The sequence below is a fragment of the Calonectris borealis genome, chromosome 1 (genome assembly GCF_964195595.1).
Source record: "Calonectris borealis chromosome 1, bCalBor7.hap1.2, whole genome shotgun sequence".
In the NCBI taxonomy this organism is placed as follows: domain Eukaryota; kingdom Metazoa; phylum Chordata; class Aves; order Procellariiformes; family Procellariidae; genus Calonectris; species Calonectris borealis.
Window position 1 is genome coordinate 206547961 of NC_134312.1, and position 27772 is coordinate 206575732.

At 35.4% G+C, this 27772-nt stretch overlaps 1 protein-coding gene across 1 annotated transcript in view; it reads right to left on the reverse strand.

The window, feature by feature from the left end:
• CNTN5 (contactin 5) overlaps nt 1–27772 on the reverse strand; it is a 742128-nt gene that overhangs the window by 421977 nt on the left and 292379 nt on the right. Inside the window, exon 3 of the mRNA XM_075140101.1 lies at nt 13918–14047. Within this exon, the coding sequence (XP_074996202.1) occupies nt 13918–13975 (58 nt within the window). The 5' untranslated portion in view covers nt 13976–14047. The remainder of the gene's footprint in view (nt 1–13917; nt 14048–27772) is intronic.

Sequence of the window (27772 nt, forward strand, 5' to 3'; positions counted from 1 at the left end):
TGTGATTAATTCTGTCTTTAGTAAGACTTATCTCCCTTGAGCCAGTCTGATAAATTACTTACATCTTTATATATTTTACATAGATGAATAATATCTCTATTTGATACCTCCAAATATTGTAGGAATTAAGAGCTTTTTAGAATATTCTGCAGCACTGCCTACACTGTTGAATGAAATAAGATGGGGCTTCCCCTAACCAGCTGTTGTAGAAGGAAAACTGATGGATGTGTTTAAGAAAAAGAGGGAAAGGAGAAATTTATTTAACAGTTCACAAGAACAGATATAATAAAAATGTTCCAGGAAGACTCAGGTCGGAAATGAGAAGCCTGTCTCTCTATTTGGAATTTAATTAGTATTTAAAAATGAACTTTTTCACTGACATGAATAATGTAAAAATGAGGATAATTAAGAAAAGTTCATTACAGGACTCTATAATTTATGACAAAATATACTTTATCAAAGTGGAAACTATTTTATTGGAACGCAATAATATCCTTTTTAAAGTATTGCTAAGAATTAGAAATATTTTTAATCACAACTTTCTTAAGTCAGAAAATACTTCATTTAATCATTGTTAAAGTATTTTGCTTGTTATAAAAATCCTTATCACAGGTATTTTAAAACCTTAGCAGCAAATATAAGAACAGCTGACCAGAAGAAATCTAAAAGTAAAAAAGACCTTGTGAGTTACTTGGAAAGGCTATTGAACTGAACAAACATTTTTTTCATATATCACACATAATTAGAAGGCTAAATTTTTGTTTTAGATATCCTACTTAATTTTTCTTAATTTTTTTTTTAATTATTATTTTAAAGGAATTTATCCTCCCTTATTGCTATAGAAAATGCTTTAAAAATCCAAGCAGTTGTAATAATTGAGAGGAGCAATACAAGTTACAACAAAAATGCTATTATTAGCTCTGTGGATTTCTTTCACTGTCTGGAGAACTGAAGTTGTGACAGGTATAGCAAAACTCCACAAACCTTAAAAACGCTGCTAAGAAAAGGTAATCTGGCATGTCCACTATACTGTCAGATTGCACTACAGTACACAGTAACCCTCTGTGTACTGAAAGATCTGACATTGTTTCTTGTTCATTTCACTATGGGCATTCCTGTTCGAGTTCCCTAATTTGTTCATTATTTAAGTCCATTACTACTTGTTGATAAAGTTTATATATTCACAGACTGTATCTTGCACTCTCTAATAAATTATTGTAACTCAGTTGAAGAATTAATTCATATATATATTTAGAATGTCCAAGAGAGAGTATTGTGACATTTAGAACAATGTTCTTTTATATCTAAATATCTGAGCTCACATGTAACAGAAGTGAATTTGTCTTTCAGATTATCAGTACCTGACATGTTCCCACAAAGCTTAAAAAGTTTCTAAAAGTGAGGTTTTGAAATACAAAGAGCAAAAGGAACTAAACAAGAATAAATGTATTGGCAGCATTAATGGCAAGACAGTTGGTTCTAGGTCATTTGTTTCACATGACAGAAATAATAGCTAATGGATATGTAAAAGTACTACGTTAACTTTTCGTATTTCTGCACATCCAGGTTTTTTTCTATAGTTCTAAGGCACTAAAATGTCGTAAAATCCATTTTTCCTGAATGAGTCAGATGATCTTCACCACTCTCTTTTGTGAAGCTTTACTGGATTACCAATTTACAACTGAGTTCACTGGTCAAGTTTTTAAATTCTTGATATGTTAAAATAGAGAAGTTATTATACTCCATCCACAAGGGTTTGTGTGGTGTTTCTGCAAGTCACAAATCAGAGTGAAAAAAAAAATTTTCTAAAATTCTGCAGCATTTCAATATTTTATTGAATAATAACACTGTTAATTGAAAAGAGTCTTCCGGATTATGTAAAATCATCAGAATTATTGATTTGTAAATGCCATAGAACTGTACTATAGAGACAAAAGGAAAAATTATGAGAATGTAACTTTTTATTCCCTATACCCCTTTTCCTTTTTAACCCCAGTTTTATTGACTTTTTTAAAGTTTTCCAAGCTTTCACTTAAGTGAAGGAATTTGACAAATCATCATTAAAATGATGATTTCTACTATCTTCAGTTTAGCTTAATTCTCACACTCATGGACTTAACTATCGTTCATGTAACCTCTATTATGAGTGTTAAATGTATTAAAGTGATAAATCCAACACAGCAGATGAGCTATTAAGAAGTGTTAAGAACTGCCCAGCAAATGGAAAATACAAATTCTATCTAAAATGACAACCAAACAACAAGTATTCAGTGAAGAATATACTACAAACAGCAAAATATGCTACTTTGAACAATAATTATGTTAGACAAAATGTAATGATTCTGCTATATTATAGAAAGCAAACTAAAGGCACAGATGTAAACTCTACAGAAATGTAATGTTTCCTGGAGTCCCAGGTGAGTACGGTCACCAAATCAGAGTACAGTACATACCATCAAGGTGGGTTTATGTATGTGCAGATGTAATCTTTTCAATTCTTCCCTTCTGCCTATCTGTGACATAAGTAGATTTAGAATGGATTGTCACAAACCTCATTTTATAGTATCTTAGCAGAAATTAGCTATGAGGCAAAAGGTACTCATTTCTGTACTCTACCGTTTCAGTATGTTTTTTATTGTTGTATATTTTGCATTCTAAAATCTTGTGAGAGGTTTTCCACTTTTAACTTTTTGAGCAGGTTAGTGCTTCAATGGCAAAAGAACAACAGTTGGAGAGTGAGAGAAGAGTATTCACACCACTTACTTTAGTCATCTAGCTCAAACACCTAATTTAAGAGTAGTTTCCACAGGGCTTAGAGAAAAGCAGCATCTCCAGAGAGGGATTCAGAACTGCTAAGTTACACTGGTGCTCATGTCAGGAGATATTTATGAATATACTCTTCTTTTTCTTCTGAAATCTGCTGACTCTGTGATCCATTGTTCTTTTTTAATCACTTTAAAAATCAATGCTAAATTTCAGTGATGCCGCATCCTCTTGCAGATGATGAGACTATATTCTTTCCTTATCTGACTCGCTTAAATTGCAGGCTCAGTGACAATGCCTGTCTTCACATTTCTTCCTGGACAAGACGAGAATGCTATCATTCACAGTGTTATAAGGAGTTTAAACACTATCACTTGCAATTCTGTGCTGAGCAAAGATGATACTGTTAATGGCTGTGTGGTGAGCCATAGCAAACCACCTACAGCTTTCTGCTGAGCTAAATTGACACTACCTATAGTGCCATGACTAAAACACTCCTTTTCACAGTTGCACACCGCGTTAAGGGCAAACACTAGAACCACAGGCCATGGTGCCCTCACCACAGGGCTCACACCCCAGTGGACATCAACAGTACGTGAACTGTTTAACCACTGAGCTCATGAGCTACATTAGTTGTAGTGGTGCTAAGTTAAAAAAAAATTAAAAACTACAGAAACACCTCACTCCCCCAACACAGAACCACAAAGAATCCCAACCAAAATCAACTCTGGTGGAGTATTTAACAAAATGCTAAATAAAGCCTTTCTACCTGAATACCCACCATTAAGCTTAATAAATCCAATGAAGTAAACTAAAGCCACTACTGAAAGTGGCCTCAGTACATAGCACAGCTAGCCATGCTGAATAAAAGCCAAAATTGCAGGATATTTTCTTCAGTATTATCAGCATTTTCACACTACTGCACTTAATAGGGAAAAACCTACCTATCAAAGCAGTCCACTGAGCAAAGCAGTTACCAGTCACGGTGCTGTACGGAGCTCAATAAACTCTGCCTCCTACAGTCTTAGCACTGAACAATATATGCACATTTCATACTTTTTGACAGAAGAGATATTTATTTTTCACACTTTATTTTCATTCTCTTTAGGATAGAGATTTAGTTACACTACAGTTAAGAAATTGCTGTCTTGAAACTGCTAGCAGCAATTTACACAAAGAGAGCTATAGAGCAGACAAGTGCATTTTTAAGTTTCGAACAGCAAGAGGTTCACTCATAGCTACCTATGTTCATGTGCTCACACACATATGAAGTGTATTTATTCATTATTTGATAGAATATGTGACCTCTCCACATCAGCCAGCTTGCCTCCGATGTGGAGAAACTGACAGATTTTATTCTTACATAATTTATTAATTTTTGCAAATATAAACCTGGTTCTCAACACAGGAGTTCATGCCTACTTTTTTGGGGTGGCTCCAAAAAGAAGCAGTGTTTTCAAATCGTAGTAAAACCATTTGATCAAAACATGATCAACTGATAAACAAACAAACAGAGAAACAAAATCCCACCAGCTTTTTTAGCACATGAAGACTTCTTCAGATATGATATACGCAACAAACATTAACTTTATATTGGGCAAGATTGCTTTGAGTTTAACCTATTGCCACTATTCAGATGAGCAAGTCTGAAAGAAAAAGATAGTTAACACCTAGGGAGCAGAGGTTAATATTTGCAAGGAGACAGGTTATTTCGTCGCTACATCTAACAGGTAATTATCATATATAGAGAAGCTATGGACTTAAGCTATGGGAGGAAAATCATATCATTGCAGAAAGTTTACAACCTTAATAAGGACATGACTTTTCATTCCAACACAGCAATGAGTTTAGCTCCCTGGATCATTTCTGAAGGTGTTTTATACACATTCTGGTTTTTTTTTCCCAAAAGTTAAATGACTACTTCCATCTTCTATTATCTAAATTTATTCAGCCCATGGTAGCAATTTGATTTCTCCCATATAGTTTTTGTGATGTTATTTGCTATAACAACGTTTTGCATTTGAATGAGCAGGGAGGTTTCATTTACCCCAAATGTATGGTCTGCGGTTTGTCAGTTCAATCTATTGTCACCAAGTATATTTGACCATACTAAGTAAAAACTGAAGAGATCCCCATACACGCTTGGCAGTATACCACCTGAAGAGTCCTGACTGGAAAGTTTAACCAAAGAAAAGTAAAGTCTAGAAGTCTCAAGGATACAGGGAACTTTTCCAATAATATGCTTGCTACCTAATGTTGGAATTGAGCAGTGAGAAATACATACATAAAAACTCCTACAGCTGTATTTTTTCTAAGATCTTGACATACAGTGTAGTATTTTTTCTCAGCCATTTAGGGCAAAAATTATCAGCAATCAGAAGAAAGAAGGTTTTTCATACCGCTATATTGTATTTCTATAGGTAGGAGAAAACCTGTAAACTAAATTCTATGAGGAGGTTTGAGCTTGGCATTTCTTAGGGTTAAAAGCACTAGGTGTTATTGCTTGAAATAGGATCTGGACATGAAGCAACAATCTGGTTGTTCTTCTAACTTGCTCATCTGGTTGTATGACAGTAAAGCCAGAAAGATTCATGAACACATCTAGCCTGATAATTTGATAGCACATTGAGAAACTTCTCACCAGCCCTGTGGAAGAGAGCAATAGAGAGCTTGCTATCCTCTCAATGAACCCCTGAGGGGTAAAAAAAAAAAGAAAAAAAAAAAAGAAAAAAAAAGAACATAGAGATTAATGCAATCCAGAATTATTCAGAAGACAACCTAATATCATTCTGTTCCAACACAGGCGCACACACACACACACATTCACTCACATCCTCCATAGAATTTCTATTAGAAACTTGATAAATCATTTAATTTTTAAAGATATTTAATTTTGCTTTCCAACTTGAAGCATTGTCATATCCGCCAGCTTTCCTAGTAGAGCTGTTCCAATATTGTTTTAACCTCATTACTAGAAAACTGCATCTAATTTCAAAGCTGAATTTGTCATCATTTCAAAGGTTTCACTGTCTTTTTATTGCATTCCTACTAGGAAAGGCCAGGCCAATGCTTAAGAAACATTGTTCTAGCCTCTAATGACTTTTTGAAATGAAGTTAATGACTTATTTTATTATGTATTTGTTATACTGTTAGTTCTGCATTGAAACTAGAAATTATTCTGCGTTATGAGCTAACTATTCCTTGTACATGTCTGGCACTAGAAGAAAGGGAAAACAGGCTCAGTTGCTTGATGACACCCAGTGTTACTGTTTTTATTACTTCTGATCATGAGAACTGGTCATCTAGAAGCATATTTTGGGAAAATGGTGGTCACTTCATAGAATGGATTACTTTTGCCGGCAAACCTATTACAAATATTCCCACTAAAACCTTATCACTGTTGCAATGTGTTGCACAACTGCTGAATTCCCAGTAGTATGGATGAAAGCAGCAGAGGTTCCTGGGGAGGAGGACTTCTGGTGAAGTGTCACTGCAGTAGTTAGAAAAGTAAAAGACATGCAATGTCTGAGGAAAGTACTAAGAACTACTTTGAACATCTTGCTAGCCGACAGTGGGAAACAGGCTTTATGAATTAAACCAGTGGGCCCTGAGCGCTGCCTTTAGTTGACAGATGCCATCTTTCACTGTGCTGCATAGAGCTGAAAGGCTGTCCTCCACGGTCCTGTTCAGCTGAACTTTGGGCTGAAGGTAAGCATTTTCCACGGTAGCCGAGAGACAGGTTTGGCAGTTTGTTCTAGTGATTATGCTAAGTTAGTCTTTACACAGACTCTGTAACTTTGCTTACGGTGGCTACAAATTTTAACATTACTTTGGGGTGAAAAAAAGCAACATTTATCAAATGGAACAGACTGACTGTCTGTTACTGACTGTAACCAAAGTGCTCTATTAAATATTAACTGGGAAAGCCTTTTTTAGTGACAGGAGAAAGATGTATTGCCTTGCACGCATATGGTACCTTACTGGAGGTGCTGGGTGTAAGGATAAAGTTCCTGAGTATGAACAGGAGCAAATAATGCAATTCACCACTTACTGTTATTCCTAAAGACACTCAAAGTCAGGAAGCTGCTTGGGGGTCAGGAATCTTCTCCTGACACCCCATGGCAGGAGCATTTTCCCTAACGTGGCTGACTCTGCTGAGCCATCCCACAGCCAGGATGAGGAGACAAACTGATGAAGTAACATTCATGGTCTACCCATAGTCTGGGCACTTCTTACTGACATTTGAAACTGTTCACTTCTCCTCAGTCAAAGCTTTCATTGCTATTTTGAGATAGTTTTTTAGGTATAGTGTATACACTACCTTAGCACAAAAGATTTTTTATTCATATCTGCCATTGTTACAAGTATTTAATATCTGTTCAGAAATATGCTTTCTCTCTATGTTCTTTAATCACCCCAAAACTTGAAAGAGGTCTAACTTCATATGCTTAATGTTAGAAATTAGTCTGTTTTAGTGCAGAATTCCGGAAAGTAATTCAGATTCAGATGGGCTTAGCTACCTTTTACAGGTGGCTGTCTCTGTCCATTGACTATATAGGGAAGGAGAGCAATTATTCCCTAACTTAGGCATTTCAGTTTAAACATTCAAGTTAAATGAGATGAATCTGGGCCTGCACGGTTTTGTCCAGGTCTTTATGACAGCTTCTTAACAGCAGACTTCTCCCCACTAGCAGGACTTTAAAAAGATGCTTATTTTCCTCCTAGTGCATTATCTTTCTATTAGCCCATAAAAGTAAACAAGCAGTCTGAAATCTCTAAGAAATAAAAAATAAAAAATCAGGTAAAACATCAAGCAAAACAGAATGACTCATTCCTTATTGTACTCTGATATAAATGTTAGGTTATATGAGTGCTACAGGTGTTGGGCATCCTTAGCTTCAAATGATGGAGTTCTGAAGTTAAGAGAGATTTAGTCTTCAATATTTTAACCACAAAGATGGAGAGGGATGAACAAACACTTTAATCTAAACCACTATAAACTGGTAATGCTGATCGACATTTTAACTCCAGGTCAAGATGAGACTCCAGGAGTACAACATCAGGACTGAACCCCAACAGCATGTCATCTCCAATATCATTCCAAAAATATGAAGTAGTAGAGCCATTTTCCTATTGCATAATCTCGAAATCAATAGATATTTCTGTATAAACTGTCAGACAGAAAGGTAAAATCATTATCTTAACACAAAAACATTGCTTCATTATATTTTTGTATAATCCTATCAGTAAAAAACATGATTTACTATCATATCTAATGATAAAAATACTTTAAGTGATAGAATAGTGATAGAAAATATTTTAAAAGCATCAGGTTGCAATAGGCTGACTCTAAACAGTTTGCCACATTAAGACTTACCCACCAAATAAGAGGAAACACAAAAATGAGGATAGATGTGCAGTTTAAGGTTTCTCCAGATTGACAGTAACAGTAGAATGACTGGAATCTATTTTTCAGTGGGTACCACAAAATTTTTCTAGAGAAAGATGACTTGTCATCCCCGTTCCAGACTGGTGCCAATCTAAATACTGGTTTGCTAGACAATTGTTTGTATGATTGATAAGAGCTTGTTAGGAGGTAGGAACTTTTTAATGAACAAACCTAAGTGTACTAAACTGAGAAAGTATAGTTAGGTAGGTAAACAAAATATGTTATAGTATGCTAATGAGATCAATGGATGCATTACTACTGTTATGTCATGAAATATCAATCATTACTTTAGTTCTTGTATACATGACAATGTTTTTGTTCTGATTCTAATTATTGCTCACATTTACTATGGTCTCAGCACTGAAAAGGCCTAGCACTTCCATGCTAAAAACGAGGCGTCACATTTGGTACAAATTGAAGCATCACATATCAATATATAAGCATACCATTACATAGCTCCAACCAGGTATAAAAACCTGAATAGTTAATTCCATAAATTCTTAAAAATAGAAAACACATGCACACACTATGCAAACAAGCAGAAGGGTTTCTCATAAAAAAATTTCCTATGTGCATACTCAAATTGACTCTTTTCATGACCACAATTTTTCCAGTTTTTAACACTCCTGATTGCTTAACATTAAACGCACTTCAGGATTCTGGCAGCAGAAAATAATTTTTACCTTTCCATTCTTCTTTTGAATTAAGAATTATACAAAGTGCAACATTCAGCAGATAAGTGCTTTCCTTCCCAATTCAATTAAGCACTGAATCCAGGAGTGAGAATGTGGGTAGCAGGCTACCTTGGATTTCAGCACTGCCACAAATCGTTCTCCTTTTGCTTTGCACTGTCCGCAAACGCAGTATTTCAGGATGGGCAATAGAAAGGTTAAGTTTGTTCTGAGTTTTCCATTTTACTTGGAAGGCTGAGAACATGAATGTCCCCAGGAACTAGTACTTATCTAGAGCTCTGTCTTTTATGTTCAGCTATCAAAGGTGACAAAGTTGCATGGTATTTGCTATATTGTCACCAGTGTGGGGCTGGGGGGAGGCGGGGAAGGTGGGTAATTGTAGAGGTTTATCAATGATAAACACTGGTCATTCATGTGTTCATCATTCATTTGGCAGAGAAGCATCCTTTCACATACTGTCCGCTCTGATGTAGGAAGGACATTGTCTAAAAAGGGGAAGAATAAAAACATGAAATAGTCCTGGCACTCAGAGTGGTATGCATATTTTATATGGTTTGGTTAATGAGTTTATGAACCTTAGGCTATGAATTTTAATCCTGGCAGTGGCTGCTGGAATGCTGAAAGTCACATATTGAGCAGGTTTGAGATGCATTTTGGAAGCTGATAAGTGCAGATGATAGAGACAATTCCTAAAGCCTCCAAGTATCCAGATGGAGAGGGATGGACATAATAAAAGACAGGAAGCACCTCAGATCACTGCCAACTGTAGGTCAAAAGTAGACAGGACACTTGTGTTTGTTCCACATATGCTTTCTTACTTAAGAGCATTTTATGTAAGTGTCCATTCATATTATATTCTAGCAAGCAACTGTTCAGAAAAAGTCATGCTGTTTTTAATTTTGAGCACCATACTGAGGGATACAGAGAAAAAATCACTATTTAGGGAGTCTTTGCTTGGTAGTGAGAATGTGAAAAGAAATGAACGGTACATAGAGGTGAGGTTTAAGGACAAGTGTTTACCCACTTGGCGCTATGAGCAGTGAGCACCGGGTCTCAGAGGTACTGCCTCTATCTTGCGAAGCCTTGCTACTTTCACTATACCCAAAATTTTATTGTTGCCATGAATTATAAAGTGTTACAGAGAAAATGAGTCTCGCTTTGACCCAATTAACATGCAGCAGGTAATAACACAGAAGAAATAGATAAATGGGCAGGGGAACAAAAAGGTATAAGGGATATATATTAGATTAAAATGGAATCAGAATTCTATAAATGCCATTCACTCTATTATGTAATCTTTAGCATATATTTAAACTTTGAAACATCTTGTCACAGGCAGCAATAATTATTAAAAAGAATGACAGGAGCCCTGCTCTCCAGCTGGCTTTTGTCAAGTGTCTTGCATCTGCAAATAAAAGCCACAGTCTTACTTTTTCTACTAACCATGAGCTGATAATCTGATGTGATTTTGTTCTGTTTTAAAAATATTTCTCCTCTTCCTGAAACACAAAGAGACATACCTGTTTGTCTCACCCAAGGTTAGGGAGTGCTGTTTTAAAACAACACCTTTCAGCAATATTCAATTCCAGCTTCTCTGAGAAATCACTGCAAGAAAACCTTAGCAACTCTAGACAAAGAAAAGGTTCTTTGCTTAGCTGGTACTAGTGTGAACCAAAAATAAATAGCCTTTACTATACACATAAAAGCAGACTGCAAAGTGATTATGGGGAACCAGGACAGTAAACCCCCTGAAACATACCCCCAGTCCCATTGTACTTAGGACAGTGCAGTCCAAATCATAAGGTCATGATTACACATGAGGAACACACAGATGACCAAATCATCCAGAAGACAAAATTGCTGATGCCATACCCTGTATCATTCTATGGTTTTCCACTGAAAAATCACAATTACACCTGTTAAAATGTCCTGAATATATAATTTGTAACTATATTTATATATATAAGCTCTCAAGCAAGTTACAAATTACCAATGGATTACATTCTGATGAATTTGATTTAAATTTAAGCTGGCCAGCTCTGAATTTACTTCAGGTATTATTGTAACAGAATCAGATACGAAAGGCTCCTCTGAATTTCAGATTAAGAGTTCCCCCTTGGTAATTTGTTCCTTTACAGCTTGAGGTCTTTCCCTACAGGAAAGCCTCATAGGAAGAAGCAAAAAAAAAACCAAAACCAAAAAATAAGTATTTTTTCTGACTGTCAGTTCAGAAGTGAGGCAGACCCTAGGTCTAAAATGATAGCTTAATTCTTCTTCAACTCCAATTTGGCTTGAAGGACAATAATATGCCATAAGAAAAGAAGCAACATATTACCGATCTTGAGACCTTCTGTGTATCTGTTAATTATCAATATTTCATAAACATAAAGTTTCTGAGAAGGTAAGTGTATAACTGTGAGCTGTTGTCCCAGACAACCTTTTGCTTACACTAAAATAATTAAACTTGAGTAAGAGACATAATTCAGTCCTCAGTCTTGTATTCAGAAAATAATACATTTTTCTCCACGCAAAAATTATTTTCTACATAGCTTAAGCACACTTGCATACATTCATGCATAAAGAAAACCCAAAATACCAGGGTCAGCTTTAAGATTAAAATAATATAAAAATAGAGTTGACACAAACTAGAGAGGTCATCTATTCTCTTCTTAGATGATTTCTCTCACCACTGCAAAATCAATACAACGATGTAGTACTCTCTTCCAAACACTGGCTGCTGATAAGAGTCATCCCATGATCTGATGATTTAATGGATAAGTACTGAATTTTAACACAGCCCAAACCAACAGGAATTGAATGAACTTTATCTTACTGAAGCAGCATCAATATCTATTGCTCTATCGTTAAGAACAGTGCATTCAAACATCTAACTTACTAGGCTACCTTGCATTGAATCAGGTGTAGGAACTATTTGCAGGTGTAAACATGTTCTAGTGAGTGCTGTAACATAAAAGCAGCTTCAAATGCAGAATGTTGTAATCAAATGTGAAAAGTATGGAGACAGTAAATTACCAGTTACACTGACAAGCTAATTAAAATATCTTTGAACCCAGTTTTGTTATCTTTGGTTAATAACAGCTCTTATAGCATTAAAATGTCTAATGAATGATTACTATTAATTAAATCATTAAAAAATTATCTTTTTGTATGAGAAAAATATATGTGTTATCACATTGTATTCAACAGCATGTGAAAACAAGTATGCAGTTAAAAATTATTTCTTACAGGAGTCTAAATCTACTCCAGCAATATGGAATAAACCTTTAAGAATCCTAAAGAATCACAATCAGAATGAAAGATAAAGAGAGGAATGCTTTAGAAACCATCAGAGTAGCAAACCATAAGTGGCAAATTAACAGGCGAGAGTCACTTAGTTTTAAACATGGCGCTGAATGACTGGCATGAGTTTTCAGGTTATGTTATTTAAATAAAATACTTCTGTAAATACTGACTTTCAGTTTAAATTCCAAAGTAGTTACGTATTTTAATGCTATATTAGAATTAGCCACTGCTAATGCTCTAAAGCCTTTGCAAGATGTTGGTTTAATATACGTACCTAAGCAATGGCTGTGAAAAAAAGCTGAAACTCATTCCTGCAATTTTAGTATACAGAATTGCCAGCATATGAAATGTGCCTCAGAAATTTTGCAATGTTATTGAGTTGTACAGAGTTAGATAATTCTATTTGGAGCAAACTCTACTACTTAAAGGTGTTTTGTTTAACAGCAATTAAGGGTAAGGAGATTTTAGCTATGTGAAGCCAACTGCAGGCTCAGGTACCTTAATTTCACTGTGTAATACCTTCTGCCAGATGTTGACTTTTAACTCTTAAAGTTTGCAAGGTAGAAGATATAATTCTTAAGAATAAATTCTAGATTTGAATTTCTGAAATGCTTCTGAATTTTGCATCAATGTTCTTGGAAATTGTAACAATAAAAATGTAATTTTCAACTTCAAAAAAATTAAAATTACATTAATAGATGGTCGTTGTAAGACACTACTTCTAGAATCGCCAAAATACAAATGTTACCAAGATTGATAATGTGCCTGACAGTACAAGACAAAAAATAAAAGTATTCCCTGTCCAAAAGTAATGGACTTAGATAATATAAGATAATGAAGCTACATGAGGAAAACCAGATTAGTCCAGACTGTTTCACGTATGCATCCAAAGCATATATGCTGATATCCACAGGCACTTTCCTTTATTAAATTCCTGTGTCCAATATCACAGTACTATAACAAATTAAAATATTTTATTTCATTGACTTTTACTAAATTTCATCTTGAGATGACACAAAACCAATAAGCTTTGGAAGAATTTGAGAAAAGAGTAGTTTATTAACTGTTAAGAGGCAATATAAGGGGTAACATTAACAAAATGGGGCAGCCAAAAAAGATCAATTAGAGACAATATGCTATCAAATTACAAAAATTCTCATATAAGAAGCCTAAATGATTATTGACTAACTCATTTTATTACTTGCAAAGGTAAAGACAACTAAGCTAATGCCAAGAGAAAGACCTGTAAAAGAAATACACTTACTACACAGACGAAAATCATAATGATCAATAAAACATATACAGAATTAAGAAAAAACAAAACAACCTAATAACTACTTTCCAAAACGAGAACACGATCCCAAAGTGAAACATTCTGCAGCAGTTAGTCTTTAGTTCAGCACCATACTAATCAATAATTTTCCAATTTTTTTTTCTTTTTTTTAACAATAAAGTTGCCATTGTCTTTTTAAATGAGATAGGTAGCTGTCCTCTCTATTAAAAGTTATTCAGATTTATGTACAAATTAAAGGCAGATGGACAGCACTTGTAAATCTCTTAATATAAATTTTTACAATTTCACCACTTAGGCAAATAGTTTTAATAATGATGTTGATATTCTCTGTTGATATTCTACATCTTCCTATTTCTGTTTGCAGTTAAGAGCTTTGAAACAATAAGCAGAGTTTTCTTGGTTTTGTTTTGATTTACCTGAAAGACAGCCAGTGAGTGACAGAAACAGAAACAGTTTCCATGACAACCACATCATTGGTCGCAAAGGTCTTCAGTCCCTCTTTGTGCAGTTGTTAGCAACGCTGACGTTTCTTCATTAAAGCTTAGCCTAGTGAGACAAAGACAAACCTCTGTTAGGAAAATTAAAAGTATCTTGCAATAATATGATAGACAATTCAAAAGACAAAGCTGGTCTTAATGCAATTAAAAATCTAGTTCCAAAGAACCCTGTGTGCACAAGGGCAGGTAGCCTGACAGATACTCAGAGGGATCTCATTCCAGTAGTTACTTGTGTTAGTAGCTGAAATGTCTGTGGCAGTGCTTTGGATATATATACGTGGATATCACCCTAAAGCTGTATGTGTATTGAAGCTTTGGTTTTCCAAAAAGCCAAACTTAGATGGAAGATAGTACACATATCTTTCACAGCAAACGTATTCAAAGCATATAGCTTGGCACGTGTTCTTCTTTTCCTGAAAGCAATATGTTGATATTTGGTATAAAACATTTGCAAAAGCCCAAAGACAAATAATAATTTGCCCTAGGAAAATTCAGGCTACTTGCAGATTGGGTTGAAATAGATTCCAGTTTCTTCCAGTTTACGCATTGTGTAAAGAATCTACCGATACTTTTGAAACAGCCACCATTTATACAGAACAGATTATTCACACTTATCTCCCTTCACTACTCCTCAGATTTTTATTTCCTATCTGTCCCACAACTCACACATATGTCATGGCACACTATGTCTTTGATCACTGTGTTCTTAAAGATAGCACTTTATCAATATCAGTAACATCTGAACTTAAAGATTTTGTGATCAAATGACTGAAAACTCAGTCCAAAATATGAGACATTTCAACTGGTTATGTACAGACATGAGTGCACTTCTGGTCTTTGCCCTGAAAAACATCAAGCTGCTCATTTCCTACACTTAATTAGTCGTATCTGTATAGGAAGCCTTTGAGATCCTCTTCTTGGAGCCCAAGGAATCTTCAACCCCTATAGGTTATGATGCAGAACTACAAGAGCAATCCCACAGGGCAGAACAATGAGACAAAGGAGAATTTGGCTTTGTTCCCCTATCAAACCCCTTTTGGGGACGATATGACTGCTTCAGGTTGTAGTCACCTTAGTTACATGCCACAGTTGCTGTTTTGGGGATCTATTCTGTTTGTTAGAACGTTCACAGTAAGAAAGCAGAGGCAAAGCTCAACACAGTTGCAAAAAAAAAAAAAAGAAAAAAAAATCATAATGTAAGAGTACGTTCCTGCTGGATTATTCCATTTCAAGTGCTCTCTGAGCATCTCTAGTTGTAACCTATTTTGACAGTCTTTCCCTCAAACAAATGGACAAACCTGTATGCATACACATATAGAGAGACACACACAGTGTGAGCACAAGATGACAGCATCTGTTTTGGTGCTGGTAGTTATTCCTGCAACAATCTAAAGGCTTGTCAACTTTCCTTTATACAGCACAGCAGGTACAGCTTTCAACACAGATAAAAATTCCCAATTAGGATTGCACTTCCTTCCAGGTAACTCAGATCAGGCAAATGCAATATCGGGTGTACACCTTAATATGAGCGTCTCTGAAAGTGAACATAACAATCTGGTAGTCAAGTGACTTTACACACAGTGCCTGCAGCTCATCTAAACCTCCACAGGAAACCTCTTCAATTAATTATTAATGTCAGCTGCCTTTGTTTTTCACTTCAGTGATAATCTGCTTTTCAGTCACTGTGTTCCTTTGGTTAGTGAATTATCTCGTTCAGCATTCTTTGCTGGTCAGGCCTTTGGGAAATAAGTATTTTCATTAATATTTAATTTTTTCTCTTATGACCATATCTGTTGAAGAGGGTAGAGCACAGCTTCCCCCCTCCCTCAACTTTATCACTCTTTCTTCTTTCTTTTTTCCTCACTTCTCTTCAGCTGCTTTATAAAAGTGCAACACAGAAATTATGTTAACTTGGTGATTTCTCTGTTGTATAAACAGGGAAAAATATACCAAAGTTTCCAGCATTAAAGTGTGAGACTGTTGTCGTTATTGTTGTTGTTGTTATTATCATTATTATCATTAGGTATTATTGTGCCTATTGGATCAGGCTGTTAAAAAATAATATTAAAGGTTGTGGTTGGTAGAGCAGAAACAGGATGAGGAATAACTGGAGCCAAGTAATGGGAACATCATAATAAAAGATGAACTTATTTCTCTTTGCATTCTTGAAACACGACGATTTTAAACTCTCTGGGAAAAAGATATATTTTTAATGAAAGTTTCATTAAAGACAACAGAGTTATGACAACTTCTGCCAGATAAGGAGCCTATAGCTAAATAGCTATAACAACTTCTAAGTGACAACTCTTAACGATGGCCTACATAACCTGACCCTATCAATGTAAAACAAACTTCAGTCCTGTTACACAGGCATATTAAAATGTAAAAGCAGAGCACAATGACAGGGAGATGCTCTGAATTAAGTCATGAATGTTGGACACTGACCTTCCTATTAGGGTATTTGTTGTATGAATATGTTGGCTTATGTCAGTAGGGGAATTACTAGCAAAACAAGCAAGGGGAAAGTATGTCACTGTATACCTTTTTAAAAATCTACCTAGAAATCTTGATTATTATCATAATGAAAAGATCTTGCATCTTTACTTACTTTTTTCTATATTTCTTGTTTCTTCAGGGATACCTGGCAAAAACTTTACTGGCCATACAGACAAATGGAATGCATAGCAACATGGTAGGGTTATCGTACATCTAAGAATTGAAGAGTACAGTTCTTACAGCCTGACAAAGACATTGATATTGCATAAATGGGGCTACACATGACATGTGGGATAATCACAAAGGTGCTTTCTATGAAATAATACAGCCAAGAGCATGAAAATGGTATATTTAATAAATAAAGGCATATAGTCAAAGTTCTGCTCTATATTTAACGAACGTATGTACTCTCGGCTTTACTATCAATGGCTGTCATCTGATCTTTTGGATGACTAGGCTCTCACTTTCAGAGAGTCTTGGGTGACTGAAGAATTCCTTTATGCTTATAACAAAAAGACAAAAGCTGCACTAAATCCATTAAGAAGAGCATCTTCTTAAACACAAAAGAGTGTTCTTGCTTTAAAAACAGTTAATGAATATTCTCCTAGATCTTGTCAGAAAGTTCTCGTTCTTAAAACTGGCTCATTTTTAAAGTAGCTTAAGGGCATATATACAAGCAGTATTCACTTGTTCTTGATTTGAAAATCTTGTTAATTTTCTGGATTTTTTTTCCAGCCCTGACTATCTTCATCCCAGAATGAGGTATCTTTTAAAACAAGCATTTACATTTTTTATCCTAAGAATATAAAACAGAATATACAGTCACTTACTATTGCAAAAGAATACAGCTAAAGATGCAGCTCAAAAGGACTTTAGAATCATAGAATCATAGAATCATTAAGGTTGGAAAAGCCCTCTAAGATCATCGAGTCCAACCATCAACTCAACACCACCATGCCCACTAAACCATGTCCCTAAGCGCCTCATCTACACGTCTTTTAAATACTTCCAGGGATGGTGACTCAACCACTTCCCTGGGCAGCCTGTTCCAAGGCCTGACCACTCTTTCAGTAATGAAATTTCTCCTAATGTCCAATCTAAACCTCCCCTGGTGCAACTTGGCAACAACAAAATCATTTCAGCTGAACAGTGTCTATTTTTTTTTCCCTAAATATAAATTTGGACCTCACAAAAATCCAACTGGCTTGTTTGGAACAGCTTGTTGGCTTCATTGGTAATTCAGTGCAAGAAAAGAAAATGAAGTTGTCCAGAATATACTATGTTCTATAGATTTCTTTTGCATAATAGCATGATTTGGCAAAGCTCTACAGTCTAGTTTTTAAAAGTCAGGATGGAATGTCTACCCTTTGTTGAGGTTTTTTCCTGTCCTGTTCTCATTCTAGTTTCTTCACAAAATATGCAGATTCAGTGAGGTGGGTTTTTTTTTTTATACAGAGGATATGAATTTTCCCTGATGGCAGTTTGTAAAAATCAGTGATCTAAAACAAAGTTGATGTATATAATGTGCAGCAGGTAATTTATATAACAAATTTAACTTCTTGTTCTGCACAAAGATTTAGCAGATGCAGTTTTCAATTTCCGCATGGTACTATCCATGCTTCTTTGTTTTCCCCAGAATTTCTGCCAAATTGCTTTGCAATTTGTTTTAATTCTGTGTGCTGATTGTAGACAATGTATTAAAACATTCACTATTCAGTGTGTTTTAATGAATTGTTTTGGCTAGTAGTGACAGGGTGTATATTGTCTCATGGTTCTGACTCCCAAAAGAATTTTTGAATACTTGGAGCATGAGTACTTATGCAATATTGTCAACACTAATGTGCAAGAGGCTCGAACTAGATTCAGTAAAACTTTGGTCTTTTGAATAATAATAGCACCTACTATCATTAATGTTTGTTTTCTGGCATTTAGGATAAATTTATATGCAACTGCAAAGATTTGTTCTTTTTTAATTAAAATAGTTAAGAAGAGAAGCTTTTAGCATAGATACTGTGATACTGATATCAAAGTGCTTTCTTCCATTATCACTACCTCATTTCCCTTTTCCATCATATGCATATTTATCTGTTTATCTCTACTAGCATGAAAGGGATGATTACTTAAATCCACATCCTCTCTCAAAGCAGTGTAACACAAGTTTTTGTCTCTACAGTGACTATACTGCTCAGAGGAAAGGATGTGACTTGTCACAAAAAAAAAGTTCTCTCTTTAATATTTCTTTCTCCTACATCAATAGATATTAGAGGAAAGCTCAAGTCACTGGCACTCCAAATTATTTAATATTCCCTTTCCTTTATAAAAAGGAACATGTTCACAGGTAATGAAGAAATAACACCAGTGATAAGCAATTCTGATGTTCTACATGGACTTGGAACAGCAGGAACTGAAAAGAGTAAGAAATTAAGCTATCGCCATCCATGTCTGAATGGAAAGAAAAAAAATAGCATATCCTATGAAGAACAGATATACTTACATGGTTTTAGATAGTATTTTTAGGAAATATTTTTCTTCACATTTAGCAGGTGGAGGATGTTGGCCTAAGGTGCAACTAAACTGCTAATAAGATTCCTCATGGTGGCAAACTTATGAAATCAATAAGTGCAACGAGCTAAGTATCACTGACTAGGCTTTCTATAAAGGGCTCGTTATACTCTTAGAAAAAGACAGAGGTCTAACTGAGGCTCCAGTTTAAAGCACCGAAATAAAGCCTTCTAATCAACACTGAAGTCTCTGTCCCTTCCTGCACAACCTTTACTTCAATCGGGGCTTGGAAGACATGAATCGAATTGCCGCAGTCAGCAGTTCAGCCTCTCTTCCTTGCTCCCGTGAGTATCAGGCCTGGTCATGCTCAGTCCATGGAGAATTAGAGGCTTTAGAAAAGCAAAGGCTCAGATCTTACAAAGTTCATCATGAACAGAGGAGATAGCCTGGCTGGAAATTTTTAAAAACAGCTTGCCTGTTGAGAGTTCCCTGATGATATATTTACATATAAAGTTAACTACTAGACCATGATTATGACAGACACTGGTTATACAGAATATAAATAACCTCTACTGAGTTCATGTTCCTGCTTGCTTTCAATAAAGAATTAATTTGCTCAGCCCAAAGTCTTTTTGACAATACTATTTACAAAATGGTTTAAATTTAATAAAAACATATTAAGTTAATATTTGATAAAAGTCATACCATAGACACTTTTACAATGAAATGTCAGTGGAATTTGTTATAGGACAAATGAAAGTGAAATGATATTAAGCCAATGTAAACAGCAAGGCATCTTGTAGGATTGATTATCAACCCAAGGGAAGATCATTTATTTTCAAGGTTTAATAACAGTTCAACCTATTGTAAAGAAAATTTAATAAAGCACAAGTTTTAGCAGTTTCATAAAACAATTTCTGAGTTGTTTTATGAACACTTAATTTACTGCTAACAATATTAAAAGTTTATTTTGCAGTGGAACCTTTCGTTGTCAGGTTCCTCCTGGCAAGCAACCAGGACTTTCAATATCTAAATTAATATTTTATAAGGTTTTTTTTATTCATGATGTTAATATAGCTTTCAAAGAGACTAGTCAAGTTCTAGGAAGAAGCATAGAATGCTACTGTACAAAAGAAGCAAACTGGCTATTTTTGAAATGTGGATCAATCACGATTTCTATATTGGTGAATGAACATCTGAACTACTGCTCTGAAAAACAAAACAAAATATTTGATTGCAAATGCTGAACAAGAATCTCAAAATGCCTACGAGTCCAAGAGGTTCTGCATTATTCAAATGAACTAAACCTTTTTTGAAAACTGCACAGTACCCATACAATAAGAAATTAATATTGTATTAAACATTGATTATTTTCTACTATTTGAATATATTTGCACATACATATTTAAAAAAAGAGCTTTTAAATGTAAGATGCAGAATGTCTCCTTTTCCAACACATGTATATCAAGCTGGTGATGAAAGCAAGGAAATGATAACATTTCAGCCAATTGACTGCATTTTCATTGTGTTTGATACTATTTTTTTACCAAATCAACCATTAAGAAGTATAGTGGAGATTAACAAAATCATTTGACCAAGAAGGCTGGTTTAATGCTGAATTATTTCAGGGATCATTCACTGTTAGTTGCTAGAGGAGCTAGATCCTCTTTGGGATTCTTACTGCAAATCAGACACAAAGTGTCATCAGCGTGCTCAGGGAAAGGAGAAGATGGCAGAAATAGTTCTCAGCTTCTCTAAACTAGCAATAGTGAGGTGCTGCTATTTGGCTACGTTCACTTGAATACAGCCTCAAAAAATTGGGGTACTGCTCAGGCAAGTCAAGTATATATGTTTAGGTACTGGGTGTTTAGAAGGGGTACAACCACAGACCCCTGTGCTGCTCCCAGGCACTGAGGTAGCTCCAACATGCTGCTCCCACTATAAGGCATGGACATGTTCTCTGGTGAATAAATACCTATTGGATGGGGCCTTCTGAGAAGGAAAATAGTGGAATTAATTCTGTTTTTTTTCCCCCCATCCATTTGTCAAACAGACTGACAGTTTCTAAAATTCAACTTACATTTCAGAGAACAAGCAGCTGCTGAGAACGAAGCAGTTTAAAAAGCCTTGCTGCTCTTGCTTAGGTATGTGAATGAGCACTGCAACACAGACCGACCTCATCAGCGTGATTTTCCAGTTTCTCAGAGCCTGGACTGGAAGTAACATAGATTTGCTCACAATTACCACAGTTAAGCTCTCTGGTTTCTTGTATGAACTTTATGAACAGTTATTTCTTAAAGTCCCAGAAGCCCTTATGAAGCTCTCCTCAATTTTTTTGTAGTTGTGTCAATATTAATCACATGTAAGTAGTAGGAAATAAAAAATAAAGAGGAAAATTATATATAATTTGACACTTCGGAAATTAGGTATATAAGCTCTCTTGTTAGTAAATTAAGAGAAATAGACAACCTGAAGGAAAATTCATTCAAACCATTTTTGACAGCTATTTTGGAGTGAGATGAACAACCTTATTCTTTTTGCTAACTGTGATGGAAACCTGATTGCAGCAGAAGCCTAGACAGCTACCCTAAATTATTCAATTAACTTTCAGATGGCTAAAACTGAGTGAGAGCAGTCTTCATTTGTTTGTTTAGCCTGTATGAAAGTTTCCACAAGACCTGAAAAATTGAACCCGTCATTTATCTCCTATCCCAGTGGTCTTGCAATAAAACCACCCTTCCTCTATGATGTACATTCCTTGGTATGTTGCTTTAATTATTCAGGAAATATATTCAAGCACTTTTATTAAGTCTTAGAGATGCCCTCAGAGAACTTGAGAAGTTCAAGGAGGAACAGCTATAGAATTGTGGGTCATGTAATGGCCTGCCTTCAGCCTGCATTATTTGTATTAGACTTGATTTATTTGCAACCAAAAATTGCAGGAAAAAAGGTATATTCTTATGCTACTTTTTTCAGGCCCACTTATTTATTTCCAAATTCCTCTGGGAGATCGTAAGATGTGCCAGAGTAATCACATCTGGAAATTGTCTTTTCTCTGCCAAGCAGGGGGACTAAGGACAACGATAGGACCAGCATGACACTGCTGGTTTTTTGTGTTTCAGCTGTACTCGATAGATCTTCCTCTAACATATAAGAGGAGCAGCTCATCTTGGCCTCTCTTCTGAAGCAGCCAACTAGTGCCAAGAGCGAAGATGACTGCAGTTAAATAGATATCCTTGAGTGCTACTTGCATCTGGTATTATATCAGCCAGTATAAATAAGCATAGCTTAAGCCTTCCACTTAATGCAACTGCCAGACTAATGATATTATGCATTTTAATAACACAAAATAGCATCACCACCCAGCTCTCTATAAGAATATAAACCCCTGCAGATGGTGTGTATATCACGCTCTGAAGTAGTGGCCACAATCTCTCTGTGGACCTGTAAATTCAGTTCATTTCTGTGCTCACTTCCAGAGAAATCAGCTGTGGCATAACAGGGTGCATTGTGCACCCAGGTGTTCAATACTAACATGAAAAGGATCAATAAATTTTCTGTGCCTAAGATGTGAGATCCTATTCATTTTATAAAGCAGGTGCAGGGCAGGCTCCCAAAAGTGTGTTAAGGAAAAGACCCTTCAATACCCTGCTTACCTTCTGCATATGGGCCTTAAATGATGCTGTCAGCCTGTCAGAAGGGCGTTCGTACAAAAAGGACGTAGGCTACATGGAGTGAGTGGAGAAGGCTCTTTCATGCATAGAGAGGATGGGAGATACAAAGAGAGGTTTGTGTGTAAGAAGTTGTATGGGAACGATCCGTCAGTGCATATATATTACAGGTCTGCCTCAAAGTCAGTCCACAAACTAGAAAAATGACAGTACTATATAGAAAACTTGTCTCGACGTCTCATTTGTGAGGTCTAGGTCAATACCTGTGTTAGTCATTGTGGCAGATTTCACATTAGTTGAGCCCTCAGGTTTAGGTAACGAGACCAATTTTAGTCAATTATTTTATTTTAATATAATATATAATCAAATAAACACTAAATTTTAGCTAAAAACATCCATCTAATCATAGAATCATAGAATCACTTAGGTTGGAAAAGGTCTTTAAGATCATCAAGTCCAACTGTAAACCTAACACTGCCAAGTCCACCACTATAACCATGTCCCTAAGCGCCTCATCTACACGTCTTTTAAATACCTCCAGGGATAATGATTCAACCATTTCCCTGAGCAGCCTGTTCTAAGCAAAACACTATTCTGCTTTTCAAGTATCAATGTCTTTCTGTAATTTTTATGCTGTTATTTGAGAAAGAATAAAGCACATGTTCTCCAAGTTAAGGTGATCTATGATAAGGGCACATCACTGTTTTACAAGGATTTTGCATAAGCACGGAGGTTTTATTGCTTATGTATTCGGATGAGAGGATTCTCCGCAAACATGAAAAAGGTCAAAAGGGTTACATCTTCAATTCAAGATATGATAAAAGTTTCCTAAGCTTAAGAGACAAGTCACTTTAGACACTTTTGGAAACAAGTCTTAACACTGAGTGTATTTTACAAATATATACCTAATTCAATCTCAAGCTACTCATATGAAAAAGAAAAAAGGAATAAAATATTTTGTGTTTTATTTAAATGGTTGGACTAGACTATCTCATTACAATTAACAGTCGTCATATCTCAGGATAGCAAAGAATTTATTTAATATACAGTAAAAAGACATTATCTTTGGAACTTAGCTGTTAGAGCTATAGATAAAGATGTAGAATTTGAAAATGCATTTGTAAAAACAAAATTAGTTTGGGGAAGATACTTAAAACACTCAGTTGTTCTGAAACAGTTATGGTGGTTTAAATGTTAATACTTTTGTTCTTAGCTATTTTCCACTTGAAACACTGCAATACATTTTTAAACTGCCATACTGAAGAATATTAATGATGCAACAAATTGACTGATGCTACAGAGATGTATCTGGTTTTTTTATGAGCATATTTAATTGCACATGTTTCTTAAGTTTCTAATTACAACCAGTACTAAAAGTGTCTAGATGCTTAAAGATGCATTTTTATATTTAAACATATCTCATTATTACTACTTATATGGCAGATAGTTCACTAAGATATACCGGGAGTATATTAAAGTGGATTAGAAATCTCATTATTAAAACACAAGCTTGTCTGAATAGAAAGCAAAAAAAATAAAGTACTCTAAATGGAATAAACACCTCTTCATTTTCTTTCACAAATCTTGTTTTATTATGAACTAAATGTCAGAGACATAAAGCCATAACTGGTGGCATGATCCCATCAGGGAGGTTTGTATCTGTTATCATACTGTATTTAACGTTATTTTTCCAAAGATTTTAAATAAAGCCAGTGAACTTCACTTAGGGCTCAAATTTCAACCAAATATGGTTTAGCCTATCTGGGGTTGGATTGTTTATTTTTAAAGAGTAAGATATGACTGCAGTCAAATAACATCTCTTCCTGTGTTTTAACTCAGTATTAAGGCAGACACCAATTATGAAATTGTGCTGTCAGGCCACCCCTCTAAGGGCAGCCACACACTTCATGTTTTCAGTGGCAAATTGAATTTGACATTTAATTTGAAGCCCAGGATACCATAATGTAAAACCTTCTGCAGTATTAGTGATAAAGCAGGAGGGCAGACATCCTGGCTGTCTCTTTTAAATCATCCTCTCCATATTACTACTGCCTTCATTATTTTCTATGGGGATTTTTTTCCTGATCTTTAAAGGAAAATTCCAGTAAATGTTTAGAATCACAGTAGCTCACAACTAGCACATTTCAGGTTCCTTTATACATTCAAATAAATGATCTACTATAAATTTCATCCATATATGCTATCCAGACACCCTGTCATTCCGAGTTTAGATCAATCCTTAGATAGCATAACTCGTAGCAGCTGGTTGTGCTGAAACTTTCTCATTTGTTTATTCTTTGGAAGATAATTTAATTTTATGTTGCACAAGAAAGTGTGCTAATAGTGGTTGCAAGCCTTTTATTGATTGAAGATTCATTTCTTGCAGAGATTTCTGTGTAAAATGGCAGCCCTTCCTTTAATGCACTTCAGAGTAAAGTATTGGAATGTAGTATTTTCGAGAAGCAGCTAGAATTCCCCCTTGCTTGATAGAATAGACAGGTTTAGGGTCAGAAATTAAGAGTGCAATAACCTGAAAGTGCAGATGCTGGTTTGGTGCACGTGCAAATTGAATCTAGCCAGGATACTGGGTTAACCATCACATTGGAGGTTACCATTGCATGCCAAAAAAAAAAAAAATTAGGACAGTTGCTTGTCACTGTAAGCTGTCATAATACAACAGCCATGAATTAATCTGTGAAATGTGGACTAGCTCCGAATCAGGCCCAGAGGCTCCAGCTGTAGAGTACTACATTAACAAATGACAGGCCTCTGCGCTATTCGGTATTCGTACACAAATATAATCCAGGCCAAATAGTAGCATATTTCTGTGGAATCACCCAGCCCCCACAACACATTCATATCTAATTCAGCATAATGTTAATTTTGCATAAACTGGCACGATCTAATCTGCTTGAAAGTCTGCAAAGACCAAGTTATTTCCCATTTTTTTTCCTAGCCTTCCTGCATTCTGTGTCAAGTGGCTGAAGTGTTTTTAGTATAATTTTTGTATTGTCGGCATCCTAAAATGGAGTTTACAGCTTTAGCACTCCCTACAGAGCACCCACATTTCCTTCCCAAGAAGTTGTCACAGTTCTGTCAGGAAAACTGGAAGGATGTCTCCTGACTTCTTTCTCATTCATTGGTTTTTATTTCTGAAAAATTTTCTGAAATAATTTCTTATAGTTTCTGAAATAATAGTTTCTGAAATAATTTCTTAAAAGTTTTTCTGCGGAGAGGACATCCTCCTGAACTAAAAGTCATGAGTCTCTTACTGGTTTCCGGAGTGCAATGTCATTGATTGTGTTGACAGTACTTATTTCCATTGATCTCCCCCAGTTCTTTTCATGTCTATCAGAACTTGTCTTGCAAGAATTTGTCACTTTTCTTTAGCTTGTGAGTTCAAACTGGTTGTAGATTGTGTTCAATGACAGAGGACAATTTCTTTTTTATTTCTTTTCTCTATTGCCATTAATGAAGGCAGAGAATTCATAATTTAGAAGCAAGAACACAAACTATACTTAGCTTAAAGTTTTCAGCATGGCATTTTCTTTGCTGTATAAGATGTTTCACTTTTTGGCAAATTCATGTTGTCTATAAAATGCAAACTAAGAACAACAATTCAGCAAAATGCAACAAAACATAATGAAGGAACTATGTATCTTTTGCTGATAGTGTGCTGAAATTCTACTACTGCATCAGGCAAAAATCAGCCTGGGGCTACTGGATGTTCTGGTACACACTGGACAAGTGCTGGGAAATCCTATTAATTACCCAGAGAAGGCTCTATCAGGACAGAGTTTTCAGTCACTTGTTTGACAGGGAGTGAAGCATCAGGCCCATCACTGCGCCTACTTAAGATGATTTTTTGTGTTTCTGGAAGATATGTGGAATGATGCCTGCTTTTATTAAAAGTTTAGTCATTCCCTTCCAAGAGACAGAAACCTCTCGGGACAGTCCCCATTAGTGGTTATAAAGGAACCACAGTGGAATTGAGGTAGGAGTTGAATGTGCTTCTCTTCCCTCCCTGATAATTAGTTGGAATCATAAGTGGTTTACAATTCAATTTCTAACCCCTGCTGCCAAACAAGATAGCAGGATGGCTAATAGAGAGAGTGACACTTATATCTGAAAATGAATGCTGTCTCAGGGTGCCTTGTCACCTTTCTGCTCTTCACTAGAGGTTTCATGCAAAGCAGCAAAGGGAGAGAAGATGCCAAGAGGACACAGGGTTATGTAAAATAAGCTCTTAAAAATAGTCTGGTAATGTCTTTTGTTAAATGTGATGTTATGCTTTCTATTCTTCTTATCTTGGGTGTTCCCTTAGATTCTAGTTATGTTCGTTTATCCACAAAAATTAACATTGTCTATCTGTACAGCTTACTATTGTGACAGGTCCCATCATAAAAATATCTGATCAATTGGAAGAGAAAGTAATCCCTGGCACATTTTTTTTCTTTCCTATTTTCCACATTATGTTGAAATATTCTTAAATTATTAAAAAATAAAAGAATGAGGGTATTATTAGATATGATTATGTAGATTACTGCTTAAAATGGAGAGGCAGGTATTGTCTGTGCTTTGAACATCATTGTAAGTGTGAGTAGTGTATTACTTGCAGTCTTTCTATTTGTATTTATGGGACTTCTTGGCCTCACAAGGTTACCTATTTAAGGCCCAAAGCTTTATATTAATTAAAGTAATAAATAAATTAAATAATGTAATAATTTAATTAAATAAATACATTAATCTGATTTGAAATTAATTTCAATTAATCTGATTTGAAATTAAACTGATTTTATAAATTGAACCAGATTTAAACAAGGACAAAGGGACATTAGAAATATGATAATCCCTCATAGTTTAATTATACAGGTAAGCAGTCGTGTTAGCTTGGCCTAATTCCAGTAAATTGAAAGAGAAAGTTTCTAATTGTAGATCTTTCACTTCAGCACTGAAAGTATATAACAAAAGTTAATCTCCCAGCTAAGGAAAATACAAAGCTAAAACACATGAGGGAGTTCAAACCAAACGGGTGGGAAACATCTCATTTATATCACTATTTAAAATTTTCCGTAAAGATGACTTCATAATGCATCCAGAAGAAA